This window comes from Choloepus didactylus, chromosome 10 (assembly GCF_015220235.1).
Source record: "Choloepus didactylus isolate mChoDid1 chromosome 10, mChoDid1.pri, whole genome shotgun sequence".
Taxonomy (NCBI): Eukaryota; Metazoa; Chordata; class Mammalia; order Pilosa; family Megalonychidae; genus Choloepus; species Choloepus didactylus.
The window spans coordinates 52,840,686-52,852,807 of NC_051316.1; the positions used below are offsets into that span (position 1 = coordinate 52,840,686).

The 12,122-nt window shown below is 42.9% G+C and overlaps 1 protein-coding gene across 2 annotated transcripts in view; it reads left to right on the top strand.

The window, feature by feature from the left end:
• Positions 1-1,804: 1,804 nt before the first annotated feature.
• RCL1 (RNA terminal phosphate cyclase like 1) overlaps positions 1,805-12,122 on the top strand; it is a 67,981-nt gene continuing 57,663 nt past the window's right edge. The window contains exon 1 of one of the 2 annotated variants that reach the window (XR_005210700.1): positions 1,805-2,102. Coding sequence is in view for 1 of the 2 variants with exons in the window: in XM_037797936.1 (XP_037653864.1) it covers positions 1,967-2,102 (136 nt within the window). In the remaining variant the exon portion in view is untranslated. The remainder of the gene's footprint in view (positions 2,103-12,122) is intronic. The other variant, XM_037797936.1, reaches the window with a different exon arrangement.

Genomic DNA, 12,122 nt, shown 5'->3' on the forward strand with positions numbered 1-12,122 from the left:
ATACAATAGTACCAGCATTTAAATTTATCCATGGTGTTACCCTCACCAGATAGTTGTTTCTTCATGCAGCTTTGGTGATTGTCTACTGTCCCTTTCTTTTCAACAGGGAAGTGAGGAAGCCAGAGAAAGGTACTTTATCATGCAAGTTACTACTGTAGGCAACAGTAGCTTAAAATCACTGGGGAGCTGTAAGTAAACACTATAGAATATATGTCTCAGTGCTATCTCACTGAAGGGTTGAGGGAGCTGGGGCCTTGATACATCAACTCCCATCAGTCATTCGTTGAGAACTGGACGGGAGAGGAGGTGATTAATTCCCCCCATCCTCTGTCCTGCTTCTTTTTATGCAGGTGGGGAAAACCCTCAGGTAAAGAGATGTAGGGAAGTGAAATAAAATTAAGGTGGTTTACACTGAAAACAGTAAGCCATGGAGGGATATGGACAAGGCACGGTCAGGTCTGCTACAGAGGACACCAATTGTTTTTTAAGGTTGTTGGGTAATTAAATGAGATGAGACCAAAAAAACAGAAATGAAATCCACTCCTGGTGTGATGGCTCCTCCCCTTGCCTTGGTATGGCCCACAGCAGGATTCAGAGGGAGGCTCTCAGAGCTCCTGGAGCCTCCAACACTCCCCACATCACCATTGTCAACTTCGTAAAAGGCAGTCTCAAGAAAGGGCATTAATGTAAATGGATTACTTACTTCCGCCAAGGGACTTCAGGGCTGATTTTATCAGTCCTATGCATATCTCTACTAACTTGTCACCCTATAGGAGTTCAAAGTGGTTCCTCATCACTGACTCTCGTGCACATCCCCTCATCTTATTCAAGCTCCCATCTCTCTACTGCGCACTCTGGAATTCGTGGTCTGGTAGCACTGTCCCAGAAGTGGCTGCACCCACGTTGTGATACTGTATTCCTATATTGGTAGTCATTTGAGAGTTAACTGCGCGTCTTCGAAGGTTTTGGTGTAGAGGATCGATTGGAAGTGGAAGGGAAAGGAAGACATTGCGTACGTGTTGCGTGTGTGTTTACAACTATCCATTTTGAGGGCCTTGTTTGGAGGGAAGCGCACTAAGCGTAAAGAAAAGGACTGGTGAGAAAGGGGTAACGCGAAGTGTCTCATAATGAAAACAATCAATGGCCTGAGGTCAGAAAACCCGTGTCCCGGTGCAGGCTGCCACTGCCAGCTTTGCAGTGTTCCTCTAGTCATTCCCTGTATGTAAGACGGGAATGGCACCAGCTCGCAGGATTACAGCGGGGAATGAGGGGATGGCGCCCACAGCGCGCTCACCACGGTGACTGCAAGGTAAGCGCGCCAACCTGTTTTCTCATCTATTAAGAAAAAGGCTGAGGGAGGTGGGGGGGTGGGGGGTGAAAGAATACCGGCCTCACTCCTGGGGTCGCCAAAAGTATTGATGCTAAATTCCCGGCACATAGTAGTCACCCAACACTAGTCTGCCGCCAACTCTCGCCTCCATACCCGGGAAGACCCCGCGGAGACACCCCGAATGAGAGCACTCTTGCTTGGGATCCCACGCGGCCCTCCGCGTTCCCTCCCGCCGCGCGCTGTTGCCGGGGCTCCGGAGCCGCCCAGCTGCAGTGTGAGCCAATGGCGGCGTGGCCCGGGCACCGCCCAGCTCCAAGGCTGGCCAATTGCGGCGCGGCACAGGCACACTGCTCCTGAGCGGGCCAGTAGCTGTGCGGCCCGGCACGCGGGCCGCCCCCAGGCGGGCGGGGAGACTGGGAGGCTGCCCAGGGCTCCTCCCCGCTCCCCTCTGACCCGGTGTCTAGTGTCTCCGTCTTCCTGTTCCAAACCACGTGGACACACCGGGGGCTGCAGGGTTGCGGGACAGAGTTAGAGCCACCACTGCCGCTGTTTGCCGTCACCACAGGGGCCGCGACCTCGGCGCCGGCCCGAAGCCGCCGCTCCACGGCCGCTCGGTCTTCTGCGGAGGGCGCGCACATGGCGACCCAGGCGCACTCCCTCAGCTACGCGGGCTGCAACTACTTGCGCCAGCGTTTGGTTCTCTCTACTCTGAGTGGGCGCCCTGTCAAGATTCGAAAGATTCGGGCCAGAGACGACAACCCGGGCCTTCGAGGTAACTTGGGGCGGGTGGGCGCGGGGCTGAGGGGAGACGGGGCTGATACCGTGGGGGCTGCCACGCTGGGGGCCTCGAGGGTCCCTCGGGCGCGTGGGGCAGGGCAGGTGGCGCGTCGCGCCCACCCCACACCCGAACATGCGGGTGGCAGAGGGGAGGCGGGGTCGGGCCCGGAGGGCTGAAGCGCTCAGCCGCGCGCTGCATGCTTGGCGTCTCTGGGGTGCGGGTAGTAAACAGCCACACGTTTTCTAGCATTACGTGTTGCAACAATTCCCAGGCATCGCCCCCTCACTTCCTTTCAGTCTCTCTTGCTCTCTCCATAAATCTCCCAAAGGAGAAAAACGGTTGAACCAAAATGTGGTGAAGGAGCCGATGTAAAGATGGAAAGAGATTTGCAGAGAAAAGTACCACTGTTTGGTTTCCTGCCCTGTCCCAAAATCAGGTTTCTGAAGCGGCTGCCCCTTTGGACACCCGCTGTCCCTGTTGCCATGATTTCTCTGCTGCCCTCGCCCTTCCCCTTGGGTGTGGATTAAGCAGTTTTTTTTAAAAAAAGTGGGTTTGTTTTCAATCGTGACTGTGATTTGATGTGCCTAAAACAGGAGCTTTGAGATAAATTTTAGTGTCATGGGCCCCAGTTTCCTTGACTTCAGAAGAGGATTAGTGGCAAGCGCTTAAACTACAGGTTTCCGAGCCTGCTTTTTGCCGTACAAAGGTAAATATGTCAAAAGTAGACTCGGTTTGAAGGTACAACATCAACGGTCGCTTGAAATAAGGCACATTAGTTTGAAAGCTTCTCTCTGGTTATTCCAAATTGTGAGACTCGGTTAAAGAAAGCCGAAACCTGTCTGCTGATTGAAGGAGATTTGTGGTTGGTCTTGGTGGCTTCAAGGGTCGTGTTGATGTGTTTAATTTTGTATTGGCTCCATATTAGGGGGCCAGCCCATTTCGTCATCTACATGAGTGCATTTTCTGGACAGCTCCATTTCTGCCTCTCTTGAATGGTGATTGATTGTACATAAGGGGGAAAAATGCCATGTCATTGATGGAGATAGAAGGTTAGAAAGGAAAGAATCAGAAGACCCTACCTGCTGTGGTGACGAACCCAGTGAGGAAAGACGTGTGTGTTGGTACATGGTCCCTGCCCTTCCTCTACTGTTCAGAAACACTGTGGAAATTAAGGAGAGATTGCTGGGATGGTTTGTGCCAGGTGCCCTTCCCATAAACAAAATCCGTTGCTCTTATTTTGAGTCTGCCCCTTGGGCAAAGCAATTCCTTAATGGCTCTACACTGTAGCATTCTCTGTCAACTCTCCACCTCATCCCTAGATTAACCCAGAAAACTTGCGCCTAGCTGGATATAAGAAGACGGACTTTCTGTGACAACTGGGCATAGCTTTTTTCTTATGTGAATTAAAGTGCTATAGTATGGCGACCTAGGATTTCCAGCAAATATAGTGTTTGTTCCTTGACAGGTGGCGTCAGACTAATTTAATGTCCCAAAGGATGCTTCTCTCTTCCCTTCTGTTTGTGAGCATCTCCTCACTGCTGCACACACAAGCTCCCATTTCTTCCAAGAATGGGTCTTGGCCACTGGGCATTTGCTTGAAAGGAGGCAAGACTGTTACCCGGTAGACATAGTACTGGTCGGTGTGTGTGCTGCTGGTATTTTATGCGGTAGTGTAGAGCATTATTTGCTTCACTTCATTAATATACCAGGAAAAAAAGAGACCTCTCATTTAGACCGTTTTGTGCTTGCTTCTAGCCCTCAGAAACCTTGTAGGTGTTTGTTTAATTTCTTATAGAATAGGAAACAGAGATAAATGTACCATATATACAGACATTCATAGACAAGTATATGTATACACATGTGTATAAGGGCACATATATGTATATATATGCACATATGTGAATAAATGCATGTAATCTCAGAGACATGATTTGTATCATAGTCAAGTGAGTTCTTGGTAGCTTGGTTTAAGATGTAGGCAGTGTTGTGTTGCCAGTTATCTATCCCTTTCTGCCTCTTCCTGATTTAGATTCTGAGAGTTGGAAAAACACTCAAAGCATATCTGATAAAATCTTCAGCTCAAATGCAAGAATCCCATTTCCCGAAGGTCTTTGCTTAAATATCCCTCATGGTATGGGCTTTGGAGGGGGGTTGAGGGTATGGGAGGCCTTCTGCCTCAGGCACAGTTATTCATTCAGAAAAGGTTCATTGAGCCCCAATAACGTGCAAGGCTTTGGGTGGGAGTGTGTGTATGTAAAAGTGAGAAGTTGGTTGCCCTCAATCTAAAGAAGCTTGCTATCTAGGAAGAGCTTGAGTGAGTAGGTTGAGTAACTTGAGGTAGGAAGAACTAACTGTTGCAGAGACTTCCTGGAGGTTATGAAGGAAGACTTTCTGGATCTGCCTCTGATCTGGACAGATCTGATTGAGATGATTGCTGTGAGAATCATTGTTGGTGAAAGAAACAGTTCAGTTGGTGAAAGAAAAAGTTGTTTATTTTGTTGAGGTAAAATCCTTAATTTGTCATGGTCGTAGTAGCTTGGTAGTTAAGAGCTTGAACTCAGAGTTAGACCTGGATTTGAGTCCAGGAGCTGCCTTTTACTAATAGCTTTTGGACCTTGGTCAAATTCTTTACCATTTTGAGTTTCAATTTCTCATCTGTAAAATGGGGCCAGTACTACCTACCTCATAGGATTATTGTAAGGATCAAATGAAAGAGCACTTGGAAGTGCTCTGACATTGCCTGGCACATAGGAAAATTAGATGTTAGCTGGTTTTATTATTATGTAGCTTCTACACATTGGTTGTAGTTCTGCTCTCTAGCATCTGAAAATTTGTTCTTGCTTCTATATGGAAACTCTTCAGATATTTAAAGAGAATTACGCTTTCTCTTTGTCTTCCCTTTTTAGTCTAAAGGTTTTCTTTTAGGTGATGGTTTCGCAGTTCCTGTGTGTTGAGTGTGTAATGCAGTGGTTCTCAACTAGGGGATGATTTTGCCCCTCATGAGACATTTGGCAATGTCTGCAGACATTTTTGGTTGCCACAACTGGTAGATGCTACTGGCATCTAGTGGGTAGAGCCCAGGGATGCTGCTAAACATCCTCCAAGGCAGAGGATAGCCCCCCACAATAAAGAATTATCCTACCCAAGATGTCAGTAATACTAAAAGTTGAGAAACCCTGGTCTAATGGACTTAATTTTTAAGCTTTTTCTTTTCACTGTATCCCTAATGGTTGGGAATAGCAGTATGTGGTACCGAGAAAAGTGCCTAAGGATTCAGAAGGTGATAAGATGCAGTTCAAACCCCAAATTCAGGCAAATCCATTAATCTCTTAAATAAAACTGCCTCCTTTTAGTGCAGAGGGATTGTAAGTAATGAGAATTTACACCCCAAAGAAAGATGATCCATTCCTCAAAATGATTTTTATAATGATACAGTCACATGTCTAATTTATGCTTCACGCTTGAGGAGCGTGAACAATTATGTTGTCTTATTAAACTCATCCTGTCAGTAAGGAAGAGTAAGTATTTTTGCTGCTGTTTTGCTGAGGGTAAAAGCCAAGCCATAATTAGGCAAGGTAGCTGGTGATGTTGACCATCCAGTCAGTTGACAGAGCTGGAAAGAGAATGCAGTCAGCTCCTGTCTGGAGGTCTGTTTTTTCCCCACTAACTGATGATGGTGTTGGGTGTTGGTTGTCAGTATTGTAAAGGAGCTGCTCAGAATGCCTCTGTCTCTGGATTTTAAGAGGGCTATGTCTTGCAGGTTTTGGTTGATACAATAATTTATGTGTAAGTTGAGGACCAAATGCAGAATTCCACCAGAATGAAGTGGGAAAAGCAGAAATGGTGGACCTGGGCAAGAGCACTGGTTTAGGAGTTAGGAGATTGAAATGCTGCTACCCAAGATCCTGAGCAGGTCATATGACTAAGCCTCAGGGTATTCTGTGAAATTAGAGTGAAGTTATTTGGTTCCATCAGAGTGCTACACAATGGCTTAAACAGATGAGATTCTGAAAAAGGAGGGGTGAGTGGAGTTGCATCAAAAGAATCCTTTAAATTCTGCTAAGGAAACACACTGTAGAGATGTCCTTTGATAGGTAAAGCATCTTTTGGTAAACTCGTGTTAATCAGGCTGTTCATAAATTGGATTTTCTGGAAGGAGAAGTACCTACATTTTATTCCAGCGTGGTCTGGAACTCAGAATTGTTGACAGACTACTGGAAACAAGGAGGACCAGATCAATGTACAATGATAAACGTAGCTTGAATAGTGTCTTTTAAATTAGGAACCTGCCCTCCTTGCCTTGTTATATATTTTAGGGTAGAAGCATTTGGTCTTTCTCCTCTAAGTATAGTGCTAGTCTTTTACAATTAAGTATGTTTTTTGGTAGATGCTTTTGGTTTTGTTTTGAGGAATTTCCCTTCTATTCCTATTTTTCTGAGTGTTTTATTATCATGAATGGGTGTTGAGTTTTGTCCAGTGCTTTTTCAGTTGATTTTCCCTCTTTAGTTTGTTAATATGGTGGATTACATTGCTTGATTTTTTATTTTAGTTTCTTTCCATCTTAATGCAATTTTATTGAGCTATATTCATACACCATATAAACCATCCAAAATATTCAATCACTGGCTCACAGTATCCTCACTTAGTTGTGCATACATCAGCGTGATAAATTTTAGAACATTTTCATTATTCCAAAAAAAGAAATAAGAATAAAAAAGAAAACCCAATGCATCCCATACCCCTTATCCTCCTCTATTATTATTTTTAATGCAATTTTTTTGAGACATAATCATTTAACATACAGTCATTCAAAGTGTACAGTTGTTCACAGTATCGTCATATACTTGTGCTTTCATCACCACAGTCAAACTTTGAACATTTTCATTACTCCAAAAAATAAAATGAAAATTAAAATAAAAAAGAATATCCAAAACATCCCCTTCCCCTCTTCCCCCCCATTGTTCATTTACTTTTTTAAAATACAGTTTAATTGAGATATATTCACAAACCCTACAGTCATCCACAGTATACAGTTATTCAGAGCACCATCATACAGTTGTATGTTCATCACCAAAATCAATTTTTGAACCTTTTCCTTACTCCAAAATAAAAATAAAAGCAAAAAAGAACACCTAAATCTTTCCATCCCTTCCATCCCACCCTATTCATCTAATTTTTGTCCCCATTTTTTCCACTCATCTGTCCATATACTAGATAAAGGGAGTGCAAGCTACAAGGTTTTCAGGGTCACAAAGTCACACTGTGCAATCTACATAATTATACAATTGTCTTCAAGAATCAAGGTCATTGCGTTGCAGTTTGACAGCTTCAGGTATTTCCCTCTAGCCATTCCAACACACTAAAGACTAAAAGGTGGTATCTATATAGTACATAGGAATACCCTCCAGAGTGATCGACTCCATTTGAAATTTTTCAGCCACTGGAACCTTATTTTCTTTCATCTCTCTTCCTCCTTTTGGTCAAGAAGATGCTCTCAGTCCCAACAGTGCTGAGTCCAGGCTCATCTCCAGGAGTCATTTTCCGCATTGCCAGTGGGATTCACACCCCTGGGAGTCACATCCCACATAGTGGGGAGGGCAGTGAGTTCACCTGCAGAGGTGGCTTAACTAGAGAGAGAGGGCCACATCTGAGCTACACAGAGTTACTCAGGGGGAGACTCTGGCACAATTATATGCAAGTTTAGCCTCTCCTTTGCAGTAACGAGCTTTATAAAGGCAAGCCGTAAGATAGAGTGCTCGGCATACCAAACCATCAGTCCTCAATGTTTGTGAGAACATCAGCAACAATCCATGTGAGGAAGTCCAACACTTCTGCATTTTCCCCCAGCTCCTCAGGGGGGCCCCTGCATATATATTTTTATTCTTTGCCCATATTATTTTGGGATGTTTCACTATTTCACACTAACTTACACAAACCTACCAGATCTCACTTCCTATTCAGAGTTCCATGTAATTATGGTATTTGAACAAACTGTCTATAGAAGTTACATTGTTTAGAAAATATAGATCCTGCACCAAATAAACATCTCTTCCCTTGGTCTCACATGGAAGTTGAAGTTTTAAAATACAGTCAGTATTGACCTTTACCCTTTGGCCTGATTTGATTGAAATCTGGGCTCTTTTTCCGTTTTGTTTTTTTTTTTTAACAGTTGCTATGTGAGCTAATATTGACATTCATATCTGCCGAGCTCTAGCTCTGAGTTTCCGGTGTCACACAGACACCCAACATTCCAGAGACCAATCAGGCCATACACAAGGGGATCAGCATCTCAGAGCTTGGAGATAGCCATTACAATTCATATCCCTCATTTTTGAAGGATAGTTTTGCTCGATATAGGATTCTTGGTTGGCAGTTTTTCTCTTTCAGTATCTTGAATATCTCATACTACTGCCTTCTCGCCTCCATGGTTTCTGTTCAAATATCTGCACTTAGTCTTATCGAGCTTCCCTTGTATGTGACGGACTGCTTTTCTCTTGCTGCTTTCAGAATTCTCTCTGTGTCTTTGACATTTGACAATCTGATTAATAAGTGTCTTGGAGTAGGTCTGTTTGGATCAGTTCTGTTTGGTGAACACTGTACTTCTTGGACCTGTAATTTTATGTCTTTTATAACAGTTGCGAAATTTTCATTGATTATTCCTCTATTATTCTTTCTGCCCTTTTCCCTTCTCTTCTCCTTCTGGGACACCTATAACACGTATATCCATGCACTTCATGTGTCATTTGGTTCCCTGAGACTCTGTTTATATTATTCTGTTTTTTTCCCTATCTGTTCTTTTGTGTGTAGGATTTCAGATGTCCTACCCTCTAGTTCAGTAATGCTTTCTTCTGCCTCTCCAAGTCTGCTGTTGTATGTCTCCATAGTGTTTTTCATCTCTTCTGTTGTGTCTTTTGTTCCCATAAGTTCTGCCATTTGTTTTTTCAAGATTACGAATTCTTCCATATGGTTACCCGGTGTCTTCTTTATATCCTTCATCTCTTTTGTCACATTTTCTTTCAACTTGTTGATTTGATTTAGAAGACTTGTTTGAACATCTTTAATTAGTTGTTTCAACTCCTGACTCTCAATTGAGATGTTAAGTTTGTTCCTTTGACTGGGCCATATCTTCATGTTTCCTGGTGTGGCTCGTGACTTTTTTGCTGCCTAGGTATCTGATTTTCTTGATTAGTTTATTCCGGAGGTCATTTTCTCTCTTTTGCCTAGGGTTTTCTTGTTGGTTGTCTTTGATCTCTGTCTTTTCTTTGTTTCTGTCACTTGCCAGTTTTCATATGGGCTCTGCCCCCCAAAAATCAGGCACCCACCGTTGCCGCCCACAGGGATGGGAGGAAGGCACTGAGCACCCCAGCAAGTTCATTGTATGTGGTAATACAAATATGTTGGCTTCCAGTGGTGCTGTTTTCCACCAGCCAGCAAGACCTGGCTCTGTTTTAGAGCCCTGCTTTAACAGTTGGGTCTTCCATATTTCTCAGCCAAAACAGGACTGGGTTTCCGTACTGAGTGTGTAGACCAGCTCCTGTGGTCCTAAGAAAGGTTCTGGAGCATCTTTTTAAGTGTTTCAATTCCCTTGCACCTTCTGGACTATCCAGCAGATGACACTGTTCAGTAACTTAACAGTCCTCAGAGGCTGCATCTACACAGGTGAGCTGAAACTGCAGGATTCCTGTGCCTTCACTTTGCCAGCCAAAATCTGGCTTGATGTGGGGCTCCACCTGTGGCAAAGTAGTTCCTCAACTGACTCAGTACTCCATCCATCCCCAAGTCAAGAAAATGACCACTGGCTGCTGCTTCCTTCAAGGGTGGGGAAAGGGCTTTCAGACCCAGGGCTGGAAACACAGTCCACTTGTTTTCTCAGTCTCTTTGTCCCCCACTGACCTGGGCCTTAAAATGTCCTCTCCTGTCCCTCGGATCATCAAATGGTGGGGGTATGTCTCACTACTGTGAGAGATTTTTAAATCTGTGTCCCTGGTGGGAACAGTCCCATCTGCTGATTCTGTGCCTTTCCCACATGGGAGACCTAGTGAGGGGGAGGGGAGAGGACCGGGTGCCCCGGGACAGAAGATTCCTACCTGATATTTCTTCTCTCTCTTCTGTTCGGCATCTTCAGGGTCCTTCTCCAGTCTATATCCTCCTACAGAGTTTCAAACAATTCAGAATTGTCCTTTTGTTGTTGAGTCTCTGGAGAAAAGTTTTCAGTAGCTGTTTATGTTGCTGTGTTGATGACGTCAGCTCTGTAATGAGTTTAAAAATAGGAAATGTGAGTCCTTCAACTTCATTCTTGTTTTTCCAGATGGTTTTGGTTATTTGGGTGCCTTTATCCTTCCATACAAATTTGATGATTGGCTTTTTCATTTCTGTAAGGAAGGCTGTTGTAATTTTGATTGGGATTACCTTGAATCTGTAAATTGCTCTGGGTAGAATTGACATCTTAACTATGTTTAATTCTTCCAATCCATGAAAACAGATTGTCCTTCCAGTTATTTAGGTTTTCTTTGATTTCTTTTAACAATGTCTTATAGTTTTTCTGTACAAGTCATTAACATTTTGGATAGATTTATTCCTAGATGTTTTGATTCTTTTTGTTGCTAGTATAAATGTAATTTATTTTCTGACTTCCTCTTCAGATTGTTCATTATTAGTGTATAGAACCACTACTGATTTTCATTTGTTGATCTTGTACCCTGTTACTTTGCTGTACCCTGTCACTTTGCTGGATTCATTTATTAGCTCTAGGAGCTTTTATTTCAGGGTTTTCTATGTATAGGATCATGTCATATGCATCTAGGGAAAGGTTTACATCTTCCTTTCCAATCTGGAAAGGAAATCTTTATCTGCTCTGGTTAGAACTTCTAGTACAATATTGAATAATTGTGCTGACAGTGGGTATCCTTGTCTTGTTCCTGGTCTTACGGGGGAAGCTTTCAGTCTTTCACCATTGAGTATATATATTAGCTGTGGGTTTTTCATATAAGTCTTTTATAATGTTGGGGAATTTTCCTTCTATTCCTAGTTTTCTTAGTGTTTTAGCAACTACGGACATTGAATTTTGTCAAATGCCTTTTCTGCATCAACTGAGATGATCATGTGTTTTGTTTCCTTCATTCTATTAAGGTGCTATATTATTTTAATTGATTTTCTGATGTTGAACCATCCTGTATATCTTGGATAAATCCACTTCATCTCTATTTCGTTTAGCTCTGCCCTAATCTTGGTTATTTCCTTCCTTCTGTTTGCTTAGGGGTTAGTTTGCTTTAATTTTTCTAGGTGCTTCAGTTGTGAGTTTAAGTCTGATTTGAGATCTTTCTTCTTTTAATATCAGCAGCTATAAATTTCCCTCTTGTCACTGCCTTTGCTGTGTCTTGTATGTTTTGGTATGCTGTGTTTTCATTTTCATTCACTTCAGAATATTTCCTAGTTTCCTTTGTGCTTTCTTCCTTGACCCATTAAGAGTGTGTTGTTTAATTTCCACGTATCAGTGAATTTTCCAGTTTTCTCTGTTTTTGATTTCTAGCTTCATTCCGTTGTGGTCAGAGAAGATACACTATATGATTTCAATACTTTTAAATTTATTCAGACTCAATTTGTGGTGTAACGTGGTTTATCCTGGAGAATGTCTGTCTGCACTATAAAAGAATGTGTATTCTTCTGCTTTTGGGTGAAGTGTTCTATGTATGTCTGTTAGGTCTAGTTGGTTTATAGTATCATTCAAGTCTTCTTTTTCCTTATTGATCTTCTGTAGGTGTTCTTGTCCAATATTGAAAATGGTTTATTGAAGTCTCCTACTATTAATGTAGAACAGCCTATTTCTCCCTTCATATCTGTCAATATTTGCTCATATATTTGGGGACTCTGGTATTAGGTGTATATATATTTATAATTGTTTCTTCTTGTTAAACTGACATCTTTAGCAGTATATAGTGACTTTCTTTATCCTTTGTAACAGATTTTGACTTAAAGTCTATTTTATCTAATATTAGTACAGGTACTCTAGCTCTC